At 43.1% G+C, this 24,067-nt stretch overlaps 1 protein-coding gene across 1 annotated transcript in view; it reads left to right on the top strand.

The window, feature by feature from the left end:
• The window catches only part of CNP (2',3'-cyclic nucleotide 3' phosphodiesterase), a 51,492-nt gene extending 30,359 nt beyond the window's left edge, over positions 1-21,133 (top strand). Inside the window, exons 3-4 of the mRNA XM_069237666.1 lie at positions 9-145; positions 18,580-21,133. Of these exons, the coding sequence (XP_069093767.1) occupies positions 9-145; positions 18,580-19,029 (587 nt within the window). The 3' untranslated portion in view covers positions 19,030-21,133. The remainder of the gene's footprint in view (positions 1-8; positions 146-18,579) is intronic.
• The last annotated feature ends 2,934 nt before the right edge of the window (positions 21,134-24,067 follow it).

Below are 24,067 nucleotides of genomic sequence, written 5' to 3' on the forward strand. Positions count from 1 at the left end.
GCTTTTAGTCGTCCGCGATGAAAGCCACAAAGGCAAAGTAGATCTGATCAGTTATTTTGGACACAAACCCAACATCTTGCATTGTACTACAAAATATTGCAACTATGGAACTGCACCTGGATCCAAGGAGTATGCTCAAAATGATGTTTGTATTCTTTTAATTTTCTTTCTTACTGCTGTAGAACACGGGGGATCACTAGCTGTATGTTTATTTGTTTAACATTTTCTTGTTTAGCAAAGGATCAGCTATTTATTAATGGGTCATCATTGAACCCTTCACTTTTCCCATAGCTATCTCTTTAAAAGTGGTAACCGTTCCAGAGTAGGGAATCAGAAGAAGTATTTTGCTCCCATTACGACTGGCATGGTAGAAACACATGCTACACTTTGACTGACACAAAGTGTCAATTTACCTGAATTTCACTGTCGCAGTCCAGGAGGCGATAAGAAAATTCACACCCATCAAGTAAAAACTACAACAGGCATCCATATGCTACGCTCTACCCAGGCATGCCTTCGCGTCTCTTTTCAAGGCAAGGAGCACTTATTTATCAACCCTACAACAGCCACTGAATTTGTCAAGCATTACCTGAAACAAGGTTCCCTGGCAAACACATCAACCCCATCCTCAGCCTCATCTTCTCCACGATCCATATTAACCTGATTGGTAAGCTTGCGCAGTGTTGCTCCCAGCCTGCGCTGACATTTTAAAGGAAGTTTACTGCGCACGCCAATGTACAAGATGCCTGATAATCTAATTAACGTATTTACACTGGGCACCTTCGTATATACGAGAAAGAGTCTGTTTGGCTCTCTGGCAGACCTCCACAGCTTACCCCTCAATTTTCCGCTTGTTATTGTACTCCCTGGTTAGATTCACATACTTGTTTTGATTTTATGCACTAGACTCCCTCTGTGTCACTAAACAATTTTTCCATGCTCTATTGAATCTTCAGTATTGCATATTCACCTACACTCTCTAAAATGTTTGTACCTTACCACCTGGTTTTGTGGGTGGGTTATGAATCCATGGCGGGATTGGGCTGCCAGTGTGGGAGGAGGGTGGCCACAGGCTTGTTGGAATTGTTCCTTAGTGCACATCAACACCGATATTTACAGCTGGTATATTGTCGTTCTATTTCACATTGTGGTATTACCCATCATACATGTCCCACTCGATCCCGCCCACCTTAAAACGTCTGTGAACTCTGCAGCTTCCACAGCCACTCCACATGCAAAAATGTAATGCCTCACATGGAATCTCAGAGGATTGGACAAACCGCATCCAGGCAGCACTATCTCAACAGATATGACATATAAATTGCTCTGTTACGAAGAGACCTATGTGTGGTTTGCCAATCCTTGGGTCTCCTGTCAGCAATTCTCCACATACGCCAAAGGGATGGTTACCCTTGTGCATAAAGGTGTACCATATATCCCACAGGGCTCATGAAATGACACTGCTGTGCAACTGCTGACCATTTACAAATTCGATACCTCACGTAAGGGAGACAAATTGGCCTTGCTAACATTTCTTTTCTATGTTTACTTGCAGCCTGTCTCTGCTCTGTGGGCTGTTCGTTTTCTGGCATTATGGCTTTGGGCGAGCATTGAATGTCACATAATAAGCTTGATATAACAGATTGTTCAACAGCTTAACATCATACTTTGAGTATGACAGTTCTCTTCTCTGCCAAGAAGAAATCAGTTTTCAAAACTAGAGTTGGAGCCTCTGGAATTATGCCACTGTGCAGCTGTGGCGATTTTCACATAATTATAGACTTGCTGCATTTGCCACACAATCTATCAGCTTCTGTGTAACACTCACACGGCAGGCTCACTGCAGAGCACAATGCAGAGCACACTTACAATCACTCTGTAGGCTCACTAAGGAGTACGCTGCAGAGCATATGTGGAGCACGCTGTAGAACATATTTATCAGCGCGCAGCAGGCACTACATCTACAATCGAATTACGGACATTCTTAGGAGCTCACTGCAGGGCATGTAGGGCAGGCTTATGAGACAAATGCAGAATATAGAAGAGCCTGCTGTACAAAACAAAGTTTGGCACCCAAAAGTACAAGGGGGGTCACATTTCCTCTAGTTTGTGCGGCTCTTTATTGCTCAGTACACAGCCTTTACAGTGGTAAATCAGCACTACCTTTTTGCATTGTGGTGTTTGAGCGATCATGAAAACGTCCGCACAGGTGAGCGGAGTGTACCAAATGTGACACAATGACCACTGAAACCCTTCACTTCCTGTCCTGTAAGCAGGCACTGCCCCGGTAGAGATCCTGCCCTAACCACAGGGTGAAGAGCTGGGAGTACCCTGCACTGTTCTCTGTGCCGCAATGAAAGCAGGGAACCAAAGGCCTTGCCATAGTGTAACAATGCCGACGTCATTGAGGAGCAAGTCTCGCCATCACCCTGTACAAGCAGCAGTGCTCTCACTTGGGGCTCATTGAGTGGCCCCTGCACTGGGGCATAGTTTATCAAACAGAGCAGGGTGCGCTGTCCCTAGGTCTGTACTGATCATTGCCCAGCAGTTGGAGAGAGGATATGACGTAACGCCCAGAGGTGCCGACTTTGGAGCTGGATAACCAGGTTCCAGACTCTGCATCAGCTCATCATCCTGTGATTCTGGACAAATCATTTTAATCTCCCTGGGGCCCCCAAGAAATGAACGTGTCCTTGTGTAATGTAACTAGTGCTCAAGTAAAGCACTCCAATCCCTTCGGGTTGAGTTAGCATTGTAAAAAAAAAAAGTGCCAAAAAAACTAGCACGAGCTAGAGAGAGGATGCAATAACAGACAGTGAATGAATGTGTGAGAGTAACATAGAGGGATTTCCAGAGGCAAAGAGAAATAAAGAAATAACGAGGCGGCACAAGCAGGAAACCAAGACCTGCGAGTAAAAACAGTAGCGATGTGGAAAGTGAAAGTGTCTGATGCACGCACGGTCAACCATTTAAAAAATCAAATGACTATAAATGCATCGCGCTGCGAGTCCTGCGTCCACAGAAAGTCCTGCCAGATGCACGTTCGGTCACCAATTTGAAAAAAAGAGAAAGAAGTAGTCCTGAAACAGTGGATGAAAATGGCTGCTGCTTAGGTTTAAAAGTAGTTAAGCAGTGCTCTTGGGGAGGGCTAAATACCAGAAGAGGCATGATATATGCATGCCCTTGACAAATGGGGAGAACAAAAAATGGAGCATTGATGATGCTAGCAAATGGGAAGCCTGTGGGCGGGATGTAAGCCCACAAAGTAGATACAGCTTTTCTTGGATTGAGACAGCACATGTGTGACCTGAAAAATGTGATAATTGAACTAAAGCCTAATCACTCAGGCTGTTATTACGACCTTGGTGGTCATGGGACCGCCAGGGCAACGGGGGTGTTCGGACTGCTGTCAGTGCAGCGGTCCGGCCTCCACATATTGACGGTGGCGAAAGCGCCACTGTTTGTGCGCCGACGCCGCCAGGTTGCCGTCAGTCGACAGCCTGGTGGTGCTGGCGGTCTTAATCCGCCAGGGCAGCGCTGTTTGAAGCGCTGCCCTGGGGATTACGACCCCATTGTCCGCCATCCTTTGCATGGCGGTGACGGGGTGCCGGGGGACCCCATGGACAGCCCTGTTGCGCTTTTCTCTGCCTGTTGCACCCGACCCACCGCAACATTGCTGCCGGCTCGATTACGAGCCAGAGTCAGTGTTGTGGTGAGTTTCCCACTGAGCCAGCGGGAAACTCTTAATAGGGCCAGTGGGCGGAAGACCAGACTGACCATCTTCCATCCTAAAGAGTTTGGCGGGTGGCCTCTGCCGCCCACCAAACTCTTAATGAGGCCCGCAGTCTGTTCATCTGCTGCTTGTCTCCCAACACTTTCCACTTGTCGTCTTTTTATAGGAAATGTTATATCAGACTTTTGAAAGTTTACAATTGCATTCTGACCCCTAAAAGCAAAGCTTAGGAAAGAGATGGTCTTGAAAGTGATTTCGATGCATTCACCTCTGAGCATTAATAAGGAAAATTAAGCAAGGTTACTGTACCTCTATAGAACTGTGTTCTTACATAGCCTTGCAAAATGCTGACTTACTACCATGTCCCTGTTCTAGCTTCCAATTCTAGCTTCTATGTGGCAAGAGTCAGTTGCAGGCTTCATTCTATTTTACAGCTCTGTGAATGCAGTACTAAGCTTTTCTTTGACTTTTTCATACTGAAATATTGTCCAATAGTGCAAAGACTATAAGCATCACTAGATTAGTCTATGAGTATATAAACTATTATTATGTATTTGTGTTCTGGATTTCAATAATGAAAATAACTGAGTCAAACATCATGGTCTTTAGACCAGTTATTTCACACTCCTCCGATGGGTTCCAAATATTACTCTATCAGTTTTTCTGGCTCCGAAGAGCTAAAATATGGTTTGGTACCATGATTTAGTGCTGAAGAAGCAGAGAGAATCCTTGCAGGGCTCTCAACATAGACAGGTTGAAAGCTGTTTCTGCTTCTGCTTACAAACAGAGTTGAGTGAATAATGTAAAGTAAGTTGATGATTTTTGTGATCTTTAAGAGTAGATATGCACCTTCTGAGACTGTCTTAGAAGCAACAGACTACAAGTTCAAGAAATTCGAGACTGGCTTTTCTTGCAAGTCAAATGTTGGAAAAAAAACATTGCAGGATTTTATTCTGTTCAGTTTTTCCTTATTTTCAACTAATGGTTCTGCATGAACAGTAACTGCCTTTTCTTGCCAGAAATGCCACAATCTCCTTAGGCAGACTCATGGTCATGATCTTCCATCCAAGAGAAAAATATATTTCTATCTACACAGAAGAGGAGCACATATTTTCTGAAATTGAGTTCACACCTTCTGATGTTATCAGTTGTCCTTTGGATTTTCCTTCAATGCAAGATCAATTATGGCTGATAATTTATCTAATATAGGAAAGCCGTCTCTATACCCCCAGGATAGATTTGAAGACATTTCTTTGAAGGAAGTCCGGTGTTCTCAATACAAGAGTATGATCAACCAGTGCAGAGTCAAAGGGACTTAGTGGGTCATTCTGAACCCGGCGGGCGGCAGTCGCCGCCCGCCTGGCGGGAACCACCATTTGACCGCTCCGCGGTCAAAATACCGCTGGCGGCATTCCGACCTTCCCGCTGGGCCAGCGGGCGCTAACAATGTTAGCGCCCGCTGGCCCAGTGGGAAGGGGGCCTGCAACATTGAAGCCGGCTCCGAATGGAGCCGGCGGTGTTGCAGGTGTGCGACGGGTGCAGTTGCACCCATCGCGCTTTTCACTGTCTGCTAGGCAGACAGTGAAAAGCAGGCTGGGGCCCTGTTAGGGGACCCCTGCACTGCCCATGCCAGTGGCATGGGCAGTGCAGGGGCCCCAGGACACCCGTTCCCGCCAGCCTCTTCCTGGTGGTGAAAACCGCCAGAAACAGGCTGGCGGGAAGGGGTTCAGAATCCCCAAGGCAGCGCTGCCCTGGAGGATTCTCCCAGCCGGGGGAAATCTGACGGGAAACCGCCAGACCCGGCTGGGCGACCGCGGCTGTACCGCCGCGGTCGGAATGACGAATGAAGCACCACCAGCCTGTTGGCGGTGCTTCCGTCATTCGCGAATGAGGGCCTTAGTCTACATTCTTTCTTTTTTCTTCGCCTTCAAGCATGGCTACATGCAATGAGTAAATAAAATACTTTAGTGTTAAAACCATGCATAATATAAAATTCATATCGTTATACTTCAATAACAACAGATTTTAGAAAAGTAATTGCAATAATATCTCTATAAGGGATGTGAGATATCAAAGAAATGGCAGTCAATCCCTACAATTATATTTTTTTGGTATGTAGGCTGCAGAATACCTTCTATTGGAATCCAAGTGGAAGACTGTTTAATAAGAGATGTTTTAAATTCTATTTCATAAGTGATGTACGCAGACCCTATTTCTTCTTTGTATCATAGACATAAAACCATAAACCCAATATTAGGCTCAGGATTTGCAAACACCATTCCCTAACTGTACATTTCTCACAAAAATTCTTCTATGCCCAAGGTAGCTAAAATAGGGAATACTATACTTTTCCTAAAACAATCAGTATCATACTGCCTTCTAAGATCATGGGCTTTAAATGTTGACAAAATTGCTCATTTTCAATCAACAGGAAATAGTGTTAATCAGCCAAGCAATGAGCCCATAATGACATTATTTTCATTTGAGCAATACACTTCAGAAACGGGTTGGAGCCCTCTTTTAGTGCCTGCCAGCATACACTAAAGCATAATTTTTTTCCCTGTATGGGATCCTTAATCAGATCCATAAATATTTAGCAATGAGGTTGTGCTATAATATTCCATAAAGTTTTTAAACCCGTGGGGGGCGCGATTGCGCCAAACCCCCCACACAGGGGTAAATCTACTTTTTTTTTTTTTTTTTTATAAAAATGCCCCGGGGGAGGAGGGTGGCCTGTTTGCCGAGGGGGGCAATCCCCCCCAACCCAAGCAAAATCCAGAAAGGCCTCATTTGAAAGGGGAGAATCTCCCCTTTCAAACGAGGCCTTACTGAACGTCGGGGAGGTCCGTTTAGGGCCCGTTTTCACAATCTGAGCAGGAAAACAGATAGTGACGTCAGTGCGCCAATGTCACAAAGGGGCAGGCGGGGGGGGACACTGAAGATCTCCCGTAAACTCCAATGCAACGCATCAGAGGATTTTTTCACCCCCTCCCTGGTGTTGGCCACTGGTCGTGACCCGCACCAGGGAGGTAGTGTGGGCGTCAGCAAGTGGCCGACACCCGCACTAATGAGGTTAACTATTTGGAATCTCAGTGCAATATTACATAAGTTTTATAGCCGAGTAATCTTTACTCACATTTTCCTTTGCCTTATTTTTATGTTTTTCATTCCTTAACTTCTGCTATTTCTTCCATCTGCTGTGTTTTCCCTCTCATTTACAGCCAGAAGGTAACTGTCTGGCTATGTTGTGTTATGAATTATGGTGCAGTCGCTTAGACTTTTGCCTATTGAGGTGCTTTTTCTGATTGTATCCATATTTTACTGAAGGGTCTAAAGGCCCTTGGTTGCAGCATATTTGTATTTCTCAAGCATCAAAAATCAAATGTTCATTCTTGTTATGTAAATATAAGTTGAGTAGAAACAGATTGGATGTTCAGTTTGAATATTAGTTTAATTCTTATTTGTTAGAAATGTGGTCTCTAGTTGGCAGTGCTTAGCACCCTGTCTAAGTAGGGACCCCCATTCTAATCAGGGTAAGTAAGGGAGTCACACAACTAAGACAACCCCTGCTCTCACCTTATTGGCAGCATGGCACGAGCAGTCAGGCTTATCTCAGAGGCAATGTGTAAAGTATTTGTACACACATAAAGTAACACAGTGAAAACACCACAAACATCCTCCGCACCAGTTTAGAAAAATAGCCAATATTTATCTGAGTAAAACGAGACCAAAACAATACAAATCCAGCATACACATGTACAGATACAAATTTTGAAAGATTAAATCTTAGTAAAGTGCTTAGAAACACAATAGCTCCAACTGTGGCTATCACAGAGTCCTAACGGAATTGTTCCCAACAGTCCGACACGTCGTCACACGGACCCCAGGTACAGTACCATAGGACTGAGGAAACAGACATTGCATGTAGTCGGGGAAATGAGGTGTCGCTGGTGGGGTGTAAGTTCGTTACTGCTACCGGAGAGGTGAGGCATTGCTTCCTTACTGATAGAAAGGGGAGGTGAAGCATTGGTTCCTTATGGTTTTATGGGAGGTGATGCGGCGTGGGTTCCTTACAAGCCGGCAGGGTCGATGAACCCAGTAGGCCAAGATACGAGGCATCAACTTTGCAGTATCAGGATCACACCGTAGGGCCACAGGTGGTGCTCCATAGTCTGGTGTCATGGACATTGGTGACACAGCACTTGGGACTCACCTGTGGCGGGACTTCAGAGGCGATGCTGCGGCGTTGGTTTTGCAGCATCTGTCATGGTCATTGCACTCAGCCGGGAACATGGCTCCGGTGCGGAGTTAGACAGCAGCGCTGGTTTTGAAGTTTTTCTGGAATCATTGTATTTTGTATCTTCTTGGTTGCACCAGAACTCACTCCCAAGGGCCCAGGAACTTGATTTGGCACCACTTGGCAAGTCAGGACACTTCGCAAGAGAGCCCAGATGCTGAAGTTATTGATTGATGTCTCTGAGACTTCTTAACAGGAGGCAAGCTCAGTGCAAGCCGTTGGAGAACCTTTGGAAGCAGTATGTAGAAAGCAAAGTCCAGTCCTTTAGCTTCCAGGACAAACGCAGCAAGCAGCAGGCCAGCACAGCAAAGCAACAGGCAGAGTGGCAGTCCCTCCTACAGCATCCAGCACTTATTCCTTGCAGAATGTCCTCATTCCAGAAGCATTCTAACTTTTTGGTGTCAGAGTTCCAGTACTTATACCCTTTTCTGCCTTTTAAGTAGGCAAACTAGTGTACAAGACAATGCCTTTCTTGCCCTGGCCCCAGACAGAGTTCAGATGGTTGACAACTGCTTTGTTTAAGGACAGGCACAGCCCTATTTCTGGTGCAAGTGTCAACCCTCCCACCACGCTAGCTCAGGAACACACATCAGAATATGCAGGACACACCTCAGCTCCCTTTGTGTCACTGTCTAGAGTAAATTCACAACCAGCCTAATTGTCAATCTGACCCAGCCGTGGATTCAGCAGCCAAGCAGAGGTACAGAATGGTTAAGCAACAAAATGAACAGTTTTTAAAAGTGGCATTTTCAAATTGACAATCTAAAAACCATCAGTAAAAGATGTATTTTTAAATTGTGAGTTCAGAGACCCCAAACTCCACATCTCTATCTGTTAAATTACACTTAAAAGATATTTAAAGGCAATCCCCATGTTACCCTATGGGACGAAAAGCCTTGCAATAGTGAAAAACGAATTTAGCAGTATTTCGCTATTGGGACATGTAAAACACACTGGTACATGTCCTACCATTTAAATGCACCGTACCCTGCGCAGGGGGCTGCCTTGGGCCTGCCTTAGGGGTGACTTACAAGTAGTAAAAGGGAAGGTTTGGGCCTGGCAAGTAGGTGCACTTACCAGGTCGAAATGGCAGTTAAAAACTGCCCACACAGACACTTCAGTGGCAGGTATTGAGACATGTTTACAGGGTTACTCATGTGGGTAGCACAATCAGTGCTGCAGGCCCACTAGTAGCATTTGATTTACAGGCCCAGGGCACACATGGTGCACTATAATAGGGACTTACTAGTAAATCAACTACGCCAATCATGGATGATCCAATCATCAATACTATTAAGGCAGAGAGCACTTTCACTTTAGTACTGGTCAGCAGTAGTAAAGTGCCCAGAGTCCTAAAGCCAGCAAAAACGAAATGCAGCACACAGTGAATTATAGGATGTCAGAGGTAAAAGGTTTGGGGATAACCCTGCAAAAAGGGCCATTTCCAACATTATTTGTTCTACATTTCTTCATATGCACCTTCCAAGTAGTTCAGCTTATTTGGTACATATGTGGTTCTGATTTCTCACCAGCTAGATATTTCCCCTACTTCAATTCCTTATGACTCTTCCACCTACTTCGAGAAGAAATAACTTGGTATTCCATTTATTGCTTGTTTGTACTAAAGAAGACCCAGAGAAGGAAAAGACCTGGTGTATCATTTTTGTATGAAGGGCATTTCATGCTAGAACTAATGGAATGGAAGCAATAGAACACCCTTTTAAGGGAAACTACTGCGCTAAACAAACTATCAGTCATCCAAAGGGTGCAGATGTAGTAAATGGAAAGGCGAGACACATTGTGGAGCTCCTATCAGATTATTGAGCACTGACTTCTGATCCCAAAGGGCAGACACAATCGAAATGTTTAATACATTAACCTTGTGTTGGTCCTCTTTTGGAAATGTTGTACTCTGATAAATGGTGAAAAAGAGCCTATGCGAACTCTATTGTTTGCAGTCTCTGCATATTTCTGTGGGACTTTTTCCTGTGATGATCAAGGTATGCTGATGGAAAGGTCTCCTAGGTGACATCTCCAAAAAATGAGGGGGGCTTAAAACGTTTGTTGCAATTGAAGTCTAGAGATTCTTTCATGCTCTGTGAAATAAGGACTTTGGGAAGATGGGAAGGAGCCTTCATCATACTGCATAACAGCCTGCAGAGAAATAAATGGAATTTCACCACATAAAGTTAATCTAAATTTCATCAAGTCTTGCATATTTAATGGCTTGAAGATTTCATCCAAAATTTCACTTACTAATATCTGATCAAATATGTGGCGAGTATTGTGGTAAACCCTATCCCCATAAGACACACACCACCGGTCCTATTCGAAAGCCCTGTTGCGTTGGCTCTCATTGTACCAGTGAGGCTGCTGAATTTGGGCAGCAGCATCGCCTGAATTGTGGGGAAATTAGTCCAGTCCCACACCATGTTACAATTGTCGGCCTAATCCGTTTCCAGACAGCTAGAAGTGCCGGGAGGATTTGTGGCAACCGGGCGCATGACATCATAACTTCTCTGGGAAATCGTGGTGGATCAGATCTCATCCTTTTCTCTCATTTACATTCGTCTCACACATGATAAGACAAACAGAAGCAGTGAATGGTTCATTAAGATTTATTGAATCAGCTGTGTCTTAGATAAAATACCATGAAATGCAATAATGAGGATGATGAAACATACTAGAAGCAGAATGGTGACAAGAAAAGTGAAACACAAGAAAAGTCCCATCATACTGTCACTATGTACAATAAATGTGATTCCTACCTACACTACTACTACTGTTCTATGTTAGAGCACAGCAGGCTAAGCACAAATCTGCCCTTAAGGATCCTCTTGGGAAGACATCATTCCCCATACGTTGCAGCAATGGTAAAAGCACAGAGTGAAAAGAATGTCGTGATAAGAAATGTAAATGCTTTCCTAAGTTAAAGGACAGCAAGATAAAGGAGAATAAAACATCACCACAAATGTGGCCACTTCTACCAGGGTAAAATAAAATGTTACTAGGCTAAAGGGCACAGGCCGCAGGCCTAGTTGCTGAAATAATGTGCCCACAGACATCACTAAAATGGCTGTACAACAGCCCAGTGGGCAACAAGGCCGCCAACAGGATGGCAGGAGCCAAAGGAGTGAAGAGCATACACCAGACCAAACTTGCAAAGTATATGCTTGCAAAAGAGCCTACCTCGGGAGAAGACACTTTACTTTCGCAAGCAGAGACAGAAAGCTCGTCTGCAGAGAGTTTATCACTACACTCCCATGATATCATGGCAGCAATACAAGGCGTGAAGACTTCCTTGGAGACAAAAATAGACTCGGTCTCAGTAGAGGTAACATTGGTGAGGGCAGACCTGCAAAACATGGGCACAAAGATGAAGGAGGTGGAAGATGCTACGGTAGCACTTAGGACCGATATGAAATAGCTGCAGGCCGAGGTCAGTGACTTGCGAACTGCCGCCAAAAGCATGGAGATGAGACTTGAGGACTCTGAAGGCCGATCACAGCAAAACAACATTCGAATAATTGCAGTACATGAGTGCTCGGAAGGCCCTATGGTGGTCTTGTTTGTTGAGAACCTAATATTAGAGCATCTACAACTGCGTGGCCTGTCTAAATATTTTTCAGTGAAGCGTGCACACAGGATTCGTGGCATCCTACCAAGACGGGGAGCACCACCTCGCCCATCATTGCCCGTATCTTCAGTTTTAGATATCAAGATGTAATACTGCAAACGGCACATACTGCCCCTTCCTTCACCCATGAAAATGCCACCATCTCGTTTTTCCCGACTTTACGCTCAAGTCTGAAAGATGCATTGCAGCTTCCTAGATGTGAAAAAAGCTTAGAGGGAGCGTGAGATCAAATATGCAATCATTTTTCCTGCAAAGTTGTGACTGGCGGCCGAGGGTAAAACCTGGTACTTTACCACTCCTGAGAAGGCATGGAACTGGCTAGATGGATGGAGGAAGGTGCCTGGTTCCAAAGCCCGGGCACGAACCAAGAAACAGGGATGAGTCAATACCATGCCAGACACTCAGAATGGCGAGATTGACCCACAGGGACAGAGTGACTCCCCAAATGAAACACATTGAAGGAGCAGGTTCCGGGATCAATTTGAGGCACATCCCTAACTAGTAGATGCCAACGGACACAGAACAAATGCACATCGCATCAGGCCCGTTTCCTCCAACTCGGCTATGATTACAGGCCTAATATGGTGGGATTGCCATGACTGCTGAAGAAAGACAACATAATAAACTACACAGCATTGGTAATATCAGTGGTCCTGGGGTGTAGGAGACGCTGTAGGATGATGCTTGGCGAGTGACTCTACTACCTGTAGTTTAATAATGTTTTGTTGGGGCAACAGGCTCTCTGCATGGTTGGAGAAACAGACACGCTCTAGTTCACGATCAAGGGAGGGGGTGTTAATGAGTTCAACTGTTGGGTTATGTGTGTATTTGTTGAAATGTTGTAAGTGTGGCACTGCACTAGATGTGTGTTTTCCTCCTTGTCGACCCCACCTGGGGCCCATCTCCTCTCCACCGCACTCAGAGTGTTCACGAGGCTACTTAACCCTGAATGTCCATGGCCACAACACCAGCCGAAATCCAATTTAGAGTACTCTTCTGGAACGTCAATGGTCTGGGGGACAGGATTAAAAGAGGAGTGGTGCTCCAGTTCATTAAAAGACTTTTCTCAGACTTTGTACTCCTCCAAGAAACACATACCGGGGGTTAGGCATGTGGGGTTACAGAATGATTGCCTATGCAGACTATGCCTCAGGTTCCAGAGGGGTGAATATCCTCGTGCAGCGGGCACTGCCCTTCACCTTAACAAACATGATATGGGGAGAGAGGTGGCTGACTCTGGGACGTGGGAGGGCATACCACTAAACATAGTTTCAATATACTCTCCCCCAAGACTGCATGACAGAATGCTTGCAGATTTGATCACTTTACTTCTACATCTTCCAGACGGTGGGCTGGTGATTGGGGGAGACTTCAATATCACTCTCTGTGACACAAAAAACAGTTGTCCACCCAAGCAGTACAATTCCCGTATGGTCCTTTGGCAGAATTTATGACCACCCTGGGTCTGGTAGACACCTGGTGGGCACTAAATCCCCTGGCACAACAGTTTACATTCTACTCAGTTGTACATGGTAGCCTATCGAGACTTGACTATATTCTCACCAGCTCCCCTACTTCTGAGAAATCTGCCACTTGGCGAGGGGCATCTCGGACCACTCCCCTATATAGACTATCTATAGCTTACCGGACCAACATGCTCATAGACTTATACTCTTGAGCCCCTGGTATCTAAAGCAACCTCAGATCCAGTCTAGCTTCCGCAAAACGACTGACAGGTACTTTACAGAGAACGAGGGAAAGGTGAGTTCGCCACAGACATGTGGGAGGCATATAAGACACTCAGAAAAAGAGATTCCAGACTCCTAAAAACAGAAACTTCAGGCATACATCACAATTTGGTACTGGCACAAAAAGGATATAGTGACATAGCGAGAGAAGAATCCAGGGCCCACCATCGGGCACCCCAGTTTCACCTCAATGAGGTTGCCTATAAGACAGGGAAGCTTTTGGCCTGGCTAGATAAGCAGAGTAGGGCTGACCACTGGGTAACTGGCATACAGATTGAAGAAGAGAAATGTGTAAAGAGAAGACTCGAAATTACGGAGGCTTTTGCAACTTACATTTCACATATTTACTCGCTGACATGTATGACTACTACAGGGGCGCATGATTTTTTAGCAGCTATCCAACTCCCGGGGCTCTCCGAATCGGATAAAGTGCTCTTTGATCAGGCACTTACAGAGGTGAAAATAATACAGGCCATCACTGACCTTTACTCTGGAAAGGCGATGGGCCCAGATGGATTGCCTGTAGAACTTTATAAGCTCACAGCAACTAAAATTGCACCATATCTATTAAACATGTTCAATAAGAGCTGCGAAAAGGGATCCCTACCATACGACCAGAGATTGGCTATTATAGTTATCATACATAAAGAAGGAAAGCCGCCTGATGAAGGATATAGACTAATATCATTGTTAAATGCGGAATGCAAGATACTAGCTAAATTATTAGCAACACGCTTGATCCAGGTGATCAAGACATTGATACTTCCGGACCAGTCTGGCTTCTTGTCTGGATGCAACACAGCACTCAACCAGCAACTTCTATATGGTGTATTGGGAAGAGTGGCAGAACTTTGCGAAGATGCGCTTATAATGTCGCTTGATGCCTGTATGGCCTTTGACAATCGAATAGCCATTCCTCTCTGAGATCTTGACCAGATTAGGCTTTGGCCCACGTTTCCTGAAATGGTAAAAGCTTCTATATGTGCAGCGCAGGAGACATTAAATGGTGGTGTCTTACACTTTCCGTCTGAAGCGGGGCACACAACAGGACTGTCCTGTCTCCCACCCCTGATTTTTGCCATGACACTGGAGCCACTAGCGGCCTGGATTAGACATGAACCACTGATTAGGGGGCTGAGGTGGACAGAAGACAAGGAGGACAGAATATCTCTATACCCGGACGACCTCCTACTATATGTTGCTGACCCATGCAATACACTAAACAGAAAAATGCATATTTTTGCCTTCTACAAGCCGCATTCTGGGTATACGATTAATTGGAACAAACCCCTGATTTATCAAAGCATTCAAAGGCCGGGGCTACCTGATGACTGTGAAGCCACTGTGGTGACAGAAGATTTTCACTATTTAGGCATCTGTTACGTCAGACCCAGGGATCTTCTATGTGCGGAACTTAGAACCACCGCTCGCACGTCTGGAGAGAGATTCCCAACACTGAAGAACTCTACCACTCTCACTCCTTGGGAAAGCCGCCTTATTTAAGATGATGGCCTTACCCCGTTTTTTATACGTTCTCCAGAACACACCATACCCCGCCCTGACATCCTACTTCAAGGCCATTCACAATGAAGTCCGTACTCTACTCTACTCTACTCTGGGATGGGGGACACCAAGGCCCATATTTATACTTTTTTAGCGCCGCATTTGCGTCATTTTTTGATGCAAAAACGGCACAAACTTGCAAAATACAATTGTATTTTGTAAGTTTGCGCCGTTTTCGCGTCAAAAAGCAGCGCAAATGCGGCACTAAAAAAGTACAAATATGGGCTCAAGAGTTTTGATTACAAAATTAACACAACTTTGGTATGATGGTGGGATTTCCCTGCCTGATGTTCAAAAATACTATTGGGCGGCCCAGCTGATAGTCATTAACCAGTGGGTACATGCATCAGTAGAAGAAACAGCCTACCATGTAAAAAGATATGTAATATAGCCCAGAGGCCACCTTAAGGTGCTATATGGCAGTAAACGCACTAAGTCCACCCCACAGCAGCCTCATTAGAAACATGGCATAGCGCATCAAAAGCGCTGGGATGGAGAGCCAAATCATGCTGGCCTCTCCCCTTTGGGACTCAGCATGTTTGGGTACCTTGGGAATTCAGAAGGGATTTGTTAGATGGGATCTTATTCCCAGTTTCAGGGTTGGGGACCTCTGGAAGGGGGCAAAGAAAGCCCATTAATGGAATTGCAAAGGGAGTATCAACTGGCACCCACTGAGACATAGATATTTACAAAAGTGTCATGCCTTGCAAAAAGCTATACCAAGGGGAGAAGTCCTCCCTGAGGCTTCCCTATTGGAAGATAGACTACTTCATGAACTAATGCCGAAAAAAGCAATCTCCCTTACATATCACAACCTGCAAAACAACTCACTCGACCCCCTAACTGTACTGAGACTTTGATGGGAACAAGATCTGGGACACCTGGAGGATGATGAGTGGTAGTCTGCATTGGCGTCCCGTTGAGAAGTAGCCATACGATATAGATTCAGACTAGTACAACTAAAAGTCCTAAATAGGTGCTACTATGCATGTACCACATTAGAAAAGATGGGGAAGACACCAACGGCACTATGTCCCCTTGAGAAGTAGCCATACCATATAGATCGACTAGAGCAACTAAAAGTCCTACATAGGTGCTACTATGCATGTACCACATTAGAAAAGATGGGGAAGACACCAACGGCGCAATGTCATAAAAACTTTGGCCAAGTACGAACATACTTCCACAGATGTGAAGCTGCCCTCTCATCCAGCAGTACTTGGAAGCAATAGTGGCTTGCCTTAACATAATAAGTGGGGGAACAAGTCAGGCCTCAGCCAAGTAGTGCCTTCTGAATATTTGGGGAGCGACTGACCAGGTCTGGGTAACACGGGGCCTGACAGTTGCTAAACGTAACATAGCACACCTCTAGAGGGCTGAATGGACACAGCAGCTGTGTGACTTGAAGAAAGATATGGATTGGTGCATGGTGGCGGAGAGGGTGGTTTATGAGAGCAGAGGCTGTTCGAAAAAGTGGGGCTAAATATGGGGCGGATGGAATGATTATCGGGGTGTACTTTATGCCCCACTGGAAATCACCTGTAGGACTACACGGCGCCAAGATCTCTTGACATCAGTTGAGGCGCCTAGAGGGGTATTGGAGCGGATGGAGGGGAGGTGTCCTGGGACATGGGAAGAAACACATTTTTATCATTGAGTTGCGATGCTACACAAATTTGTTTTCGTTGATCTTGTATATCTACAATAAAAAGATTTATTGGAAAAATAATATCAACCTGAAACTAGGATCCCCCATAGCGCTCCCTCTGCACACTGGGGACAAAAAGGAAGCCCAGGGGATGCGTGGTGTGATTCCTCTGATCCACCCCCAATAGGGGATTTTGAGTAAATTCCAGGTGTGCTAGTGGAAGCTTTAGTGTGACAATGTAAGCGTAGTTTGGAGCAGATTACTTTCCTGGATGCTCTCAACCCTAGCCTCACTTTCTAAATTCCCTCTCCAGCCTCCAGCCTGCAACCTGCATTCCAACCACAAGATTTATGGACTACTTCTAAAACCAATTACAGATGTGAGCCATAAACCACCCTGATGCAAGCTGTAGTGGTTATTTGCTTGTAATTACAAGAACTAGGCTGTTGTTTCTTAGTGTGAAGAGTGTCTGAGCAGCCATTTTAGACCCCAAATATGTCGAGGTTAGCTGTAGGATGCAAATCATACCATAATGCAACTTCACTCTGACATGTTACAGTAACTGTACTTTGTAACTTTAAACATACTAAAACCTGATCTTAGACAATTGTTCTCTTGGGTGTCTAGTTAGCTCTGTATACAATGAGAAATCAATAAAATAGAAAGCTTTCTCTTGGCCCAAAGGTGTTTTCAGAATTCCACATGTCCAAGGACATATCAATGCTTAGATATCTCTGGCTGTTTAGTGCTATAAATACCAATGACGATTATGGATTATCCCAGATTCCTTTTTTCCACACATGAATGCTTCCTTGTCTGAGGAGGGACTAGAAGCCATCAGACTTAGGCATGCATTTTGTTCATGGTTTTTGAAATGCCCAGGTAACTACGTTCATAGTACGAATTTTTTCTCACATAGGGTTGTTGGACACAAAGCTGCATCAAGGCCGTCTAATGGTTGAAGGTTGTTTAAAGTGATGGATGTTCGACTAACAGTGGTAGACTTAATATTGGAATGATTCAATTTGTGACAACACCAGGGCAAGACCTTTGTCAGTGATATTCTTCCTCTCAAGCGTGTGCGAATTGCTCTGGAGGTGCAATTCTAGAACCAGTACCTCAGATATCAAATGATAAAACAGTTTTAATCTCAAATAGCCTTCAGAGATAAAGTAATTTTGAAATGTATGCAGGGGAATCTTGCATTTTGTTCAATGATGATTTAGCAAGCTCGAACATGTGTGTTTTCCCTTGTTTGACAAGTTGACAGGAGAAGAGTTCTGATCCATCTTGGTACTTCTGCAACATTTTTTGAGAACTGTCATAAAAAGCACCCATTTGGCAGTTGGTTCATATTTCTTGCATTATTGCTTCCTGTATAAATGTTCAAGTTGGTAACAATTATTAGTCGACTCTCCATAAACATATGAATTTATAGCAGATGCCATATTGGAATTTAAAGCTGCATATCTGTAACATCTTTTCCATTTGAAATATATATATAAACAGCAAAGCATGGCTCTTCTCTTTCAACGATAGAGGAAACCTGCATGAAAGAAAAGAGCCATACTTTTCTGTTCTCCTTTTAGGGAAAGGGAGCTTAGCGTTGTTCCTTTTATTGACCTATTGCTCTCTAAGATAACCAGTTTTCAGTGTTGTTGATAGGCTAAAAATAATTTTAAACTTTTGTGAAATCCTTCTTATTCTCCAGCACAATTTAAAAATTTAGTTTAAGTATTGTTACAGGTAAGTAGCTATAATTTTACTCACGTTTTTAAAAGGAGACTTTGAAAAACTCAACATGACTAATCCAGTTATGGTGTCCTGTTCTATTTTCAGAGCTAAAAAACAGGACTTACAATTTCTAAATAAATAGTGATTTAATATAGAGCTTGGGCATACTGTTTATGAAAATGTAATTTATCTTTGTATTTGTATTATTTGTATTAACAGGCTGTTAAGAAAGGATACGGAAAAGCCTTTACCTTAAGTATCTCAGCTCTTTTCGTCACACCAGAAGCAGCTGGAGCTAGAGTGGATCTTGATGACCAACAGCTGCTTTTGTGGCCAGCTGATGCTGAAAAGGAGGTAATGCCTACAGAAAACCTACCCAAGGGAAGCCGAGCTCACATTACCCTGGGGTGTGCAAAGGACGTGAAAGATGTCCAGACCGGGATTGAGCTCTTGAAGATTGTCCAGTTGCAAACAAAAGGAGAGAAAGGTGAAGAAATTGGAGAGCTTTGTGGGGGAGAGCTGCGATACTTCAATAATGACATGTGGGTTCTCTTTTTGCCCCAGAAGGTTGAAGTGAAGGCTCTATTTTCTGGCTTTTATGGCAAGAGCAAGGGGAGTCATGAAGGTGGCAAGAAAAATTCTGCCTTGATCTCTTGCACCATCGTCTGAGCGTTTCAAAGAGAAAAATAAAAAATGCAGAACTACCATACGCTGCAACAGCAGCAACATTAACTCTTTTGGATCACGTTTTCCCCCAACATTGAATATCATTCAGCAACCATCTTATCCCCGTGCAAGCAAGAATTGAATTTACGATGTCATCTATCTACAAAGCATCCTCTTCGTTCATAATCATATGTGTCATGCACTATACCGCCATGTGCCCGTATTAGGATCATCTTAATTGAAGGATGCTAAATTTGTAATAATTACCAGGTTCTTGCAGGGTGTAGAGGGCTGCACACATGGTTTGGTATGCTGAAGATCTTGATAACATTTTCACTTACTTTGTTAGCTGTTTCACTTTTCCTAAGCAGTATATGAATCTACTTGACTTGTTTATACACTGCACCGTCTGCATAGTGGATTGAAATTTCACACTGTTCAGAAGTTGGGGTCCTTTGCGCATGTGCCTGTTGTATAACGTGATAGTGGCTTTTGAAGGAAAGCATTTATTTTGTATTTTGCGATTGACTGGCATTTCTGTGCACCAAGAATTATGTTAAAATGATTTAAAATTATTTCAGACATGGGAGGAAAAAAGACCACACAGGTAAAGTACTTGAATTTTCCACTTCCTCGGTCTATACTGGGATAGTTTTAAACAAAGCAACCCCAGGAGGAATTGCCAGAATGTGGTATGCAAACAGTAATTTCAAACGTATTACCCCCCCCTTTTGTTGCAGTCACCCATTTCTAGGATGAGAATTGCTGGATTGAGAATACCATAATTTACTGCTTTTTAATGGATACTTCTAAATCCTGCAGTGGGTATTCATTCATACTTTGAGTTTTGATAGGTCTAATGATTTAAAGTTTCCACATTTTAAAGGCTTATTGCTTTCCTTTCAGCTAAAAAAAATGGACATGCTTTCAACAAGGAACAAGCATACGAGTTAAACTTACTTTTGTGTTTTTGTTCCAGCAATAGTAGGACTATTTCAGCTTTACTTCCTAATTTTAAAATTATGCAAAATTGAGGTTTCGCTTTTACTCTATTGGAAAATAAAAGCGTTTTCCGGATATACTTTCGAAATGGAAACTGTGTTACCGCCTTCTACCATTAAAATGTTCTGGTCAAATTGTACTCTGAAATAGGGGTATAGGGACTAAAATAGTTACTGCATGCAAAGCACCTATTCAGGCTTCAAATTCTTTGAGATCCGAAATTCGCAGAATGATGTAGTTCCCATACGTCATGACAGTATTTCCCAAGTATGGCATTATTCCTATAAATTGCACGTTTCTGAACCATTGCCTTCTGTGCAGTAACATTTTCCGAACATTTTTTTGCAAGAATGCCTTATGCATCACCACCAAACACACATTCCAATTCTCATTGCCATAACTTTCTGTGTGAAATTGGTTTCTGATTTAACACACAAAATAAGGGGAAGGCTGAAGGTTACATTGTGGTCTCTGTATACCATCATTTGTGATATTTAAATTCAGATACACCTAATATGCTTTTATTAGCTTTCTCTCTGTTTTGTTAGTTTTGTCTCTTTGGAATATATATGAAGATAGCATAGTTAAGCATACAGATGAGTGTGTCTATTGTGTGGAAAACGTGCACAGTGAACTATTTGCAAGAGGAACATAGGAAAACAACAACAACAGTAGTCCGTAAAGATTTATACCAAAATGTAAACTATAAAAACTAAGCACGTGCTATGTTATCAGTTATGGAAAGTTCCAACCTCTGTCCTTCAGCTTCATTTTTAATGCAGTTTATGGAGCATTCAGATTAGGTTCTCTCAATATTTGGTCTTTTTTACAGGCCCAGCAAGGTTTGTTTTTGTGCCCTTTCTGTTTGTAGCTCTTTTTTGCAATGTTTTTAGACATTAAATGCCTCATTATAATTTAGTGTTTAAAACACATGTTGCTTTACAACTATTTTCGTTTTTCTTCCTGGTTGCATATATCTGATGATTTTTAATGTATGGTTTTGTGTTGGCTGGCGAAAATGGCTTTCAGCAGATAGTATACTGCCTGCCATCTGACCAGATGTTACCAATTGCAGGGTCTCATTAAAGCTTTCTACAAAAGCTTATTGGGAGCGTTATAAAATGTTGTAATGACACATGGAGCTACAGGTTTCCTTTTTGTTTCTCCCTCGGGTGGAAACTAAAGCATGCATATAACCCATACGTTTTCATCTAGGCCTGGAAATCCAGTTCTCCCTAGACTGATTCTTCCAATGAATGGCTTTATATTTGATAGTTATCCTACCCCCTGCAGTCCCAAAGTATGAACGTTTGAAGTGTAACTTTGGGGATTAAACTCTTGAAGACATGTTGGCTGACAGGGCTAACATGGTGAGAGCCCTCAACTTCCAGGCCCTCCTGGCTTGAAAAAAACATCCTAAACAGCATCTTTTTCCTAAATAGTCACTGCCACGTGTTCTAAGACCTGTGTAATTCTTGCCCTTCTATGCCAGACGTTAATGTGGCACAGTGTCTGTGGTTCCTAAAGTGGAATGGACCAAAAGAGACCTGCAACCTAAAGATGATTCAGTGATGAGTTTCCCATAAGTCAAGCAAACCTTCATCCTCTCAGTAAACAGGAAATATTTTATAGCTAGCAGCGGGGTTTAAAGGTCGAATTGAATGCTGATCTTAAGTGTAAAGGTTTTTGGGATCTTCAAAAAGCTCCCTTTTTGTCTGAAAATGCTTCCCTAAATAATCTTTATTTCTACCCTGTGATGGTTTATGCCAGCTATGTAGATATATTTTGAACTTGTTTGCACAAAAGCAGAATTCAAGCCTCTTCGTAACTTCTTATGTATATTGTTTAAACTTACTGAGACTTGAGAAAAACATGGTTCCATGCTTCAACAGTGCACATATCCGTGCATGTACCATTGTGGTTTTCCTGATGGCATGCAAAGCAAGGCATTGATCAACAAAACAGGCTCGTTTGACAAACGCCCTTAAACATGGCAAATAAATTGTTGATCTTCTGTTTGGGAGGTGCCACCTGGAGACCCTTTGTTGTGAATTGTGCTATTGTATTGGGCTGTGGGAGAACTAGGAAGACATGAATTCTGCAGTCCCTTCCAAATGGGAGGAAGAGTTTTAGAAGAAGATAAAATTGCCTCAAATCGAACCTTGACATTATGACCTCACAGATTTAGAGCGAGTATGTAGTGACATAATGGTTTATATTACAGAGGAAATTCTGTCTGAGTATTTGATTATAGACACGGAGAAAAGGATGTTTCGTATAAGTTTTAATCTCTTTTATATCTACAAGACCCAGAGCAATTCACCACGGTCAATTAGCAAAGAGATATTCAAAAGCCTGAAAAAGAAAAGTGGGAGCAAATCATTTCAGGCCTATGGCCAGACAGAAGCAGTCAGACTCTACCTTTCCGTTTCTATCTACACTCCAGAAGGAGCAGATTTGACCTTTTCTGAAGCACCAAAAAAGTACTTTAGAAGCTAACATTGTGCTGTAATCACAACAAACATAGCATAGTGTTCGAGTGTCTATCCTACTTTCCACCTAGACATTTCACTATGTGCATGAGTCACTTATTCTTACGCCATTGGGGAGTTGCTAAGGAAATAAGCTGTAAGTTGAAGATACAGATGATTCGTAGAAAACTAAAATAAAGCAGGACAAAATAATCTATTGAAGAGCTGAGGCTTCTCATCTGTCATTGCGAACTAACTTTCCAAGATGTTTGCTGCACAGACTCTGCTGGGTGCTCAGTTTAATACTCCAGCAATAGCAAGACAGGTTCAAAACTCTGTGGTCTAAGTTAGATGTGGTGATGGAGAGTAGCATTACCAATGGGAAGTTCTTCTCCCTGGTCAGCTCCTTCTGCCTTGCAGTGATAGCAGTCCTACTTAAGATGAGCTTTGTTTTCAACCATGCTTGGACCAGTGGCTAAACGGATTGTGCTTCTCTCCAGGTGATGGCACAAGTGCCATAGTGTAAGTGATACACAGCTGTGGCAGCAATAAGACATACGCTAGGTTGGGTGAATTTATTTAAACAAGATCTTGTACACATTAACTCAAGAAGAACAGGCTAAGGTGAGCCTCATGATCAACTAATTAAATTACAATATACCTTTCTTTGGCAATATAGTAATTTTACAACTCTGCTACTCTATCATAATACACAAATCACACTGTTGCTTTTCTGGGATAATCTATCAAAAAGCTTTTGATAAGAGACGTGGAGAATCCAGTATGTACCTGTTCTGTGACAATATGTTTGAATATGTAAGAATGTTTAACTACTGTGTGGGTCTTCCTTATTCTCACCCGGGGGGGAAATATATATATATATATATATATATATATAAACAATGCTCCACACGAAGCTTACAGAGCACTCAACAGGTTTTCTCAAAAATCTTTAATAACCACAGATGTGTTTCGGCTTCTCGCCTTTTTCACTGCTGGATAAAACAAACTGATGTCACATTTCAGGTTAAATGCTCCAGAAGTTATTCTCATTGGATGGTAATTCATGGTAATCAACAACAGACCAATGTATCTGCATTCCTTAACCAGCCACCGCCATCTTTATATGCGGAATAGTTCACTTTAATATACATGTATACGGTCATATAAAAGGAGTTCGGGATCATGTTTGTGGCATTTGGTAAATATTGGTGAAAGAATGCCAGAACCATTGCAAAGCCAGGAGTAAGTTGACACACCTGCTGATCCGAGATCAGTCGTTACAAAATGACCAGGCATGAATCACAATGACAAGTGCTTGAAGGTTTGTGGCATATAGGAAGCTGGCACTGAGTGGCTGAACAAGGGTACAAACCTGAACTTCACAGGAATAAGCAGGTCTGCTTGACGATTGACTGGCGTTGAATGTTATAAAAAATATCCAGCACTCATATTTTAAAGATACGACTTGGGCTTATAAGTACAAAAAGGAAAAAACATCCACTCAAGGAAAATGAGCCTGTATACTTGTATATTAAAGTGAACTATTCCACATGTAATGATGGCAG

The sequence above is a fragment of the Pleurodeles waltl genome, chromosome 6, assembly GCF_031143425.1.
Source record: "Pleurodeles waltl isolate 20211129_DDA chromosome 6, aPleWal1.hap1.20221129, whole genome shotgun sequence".
NCBI lineage: Eukaryota > Metazoa > Chordata > Amphibia > Caudata > Salamandridae > Pleurodeles > Pleurodeles waltl.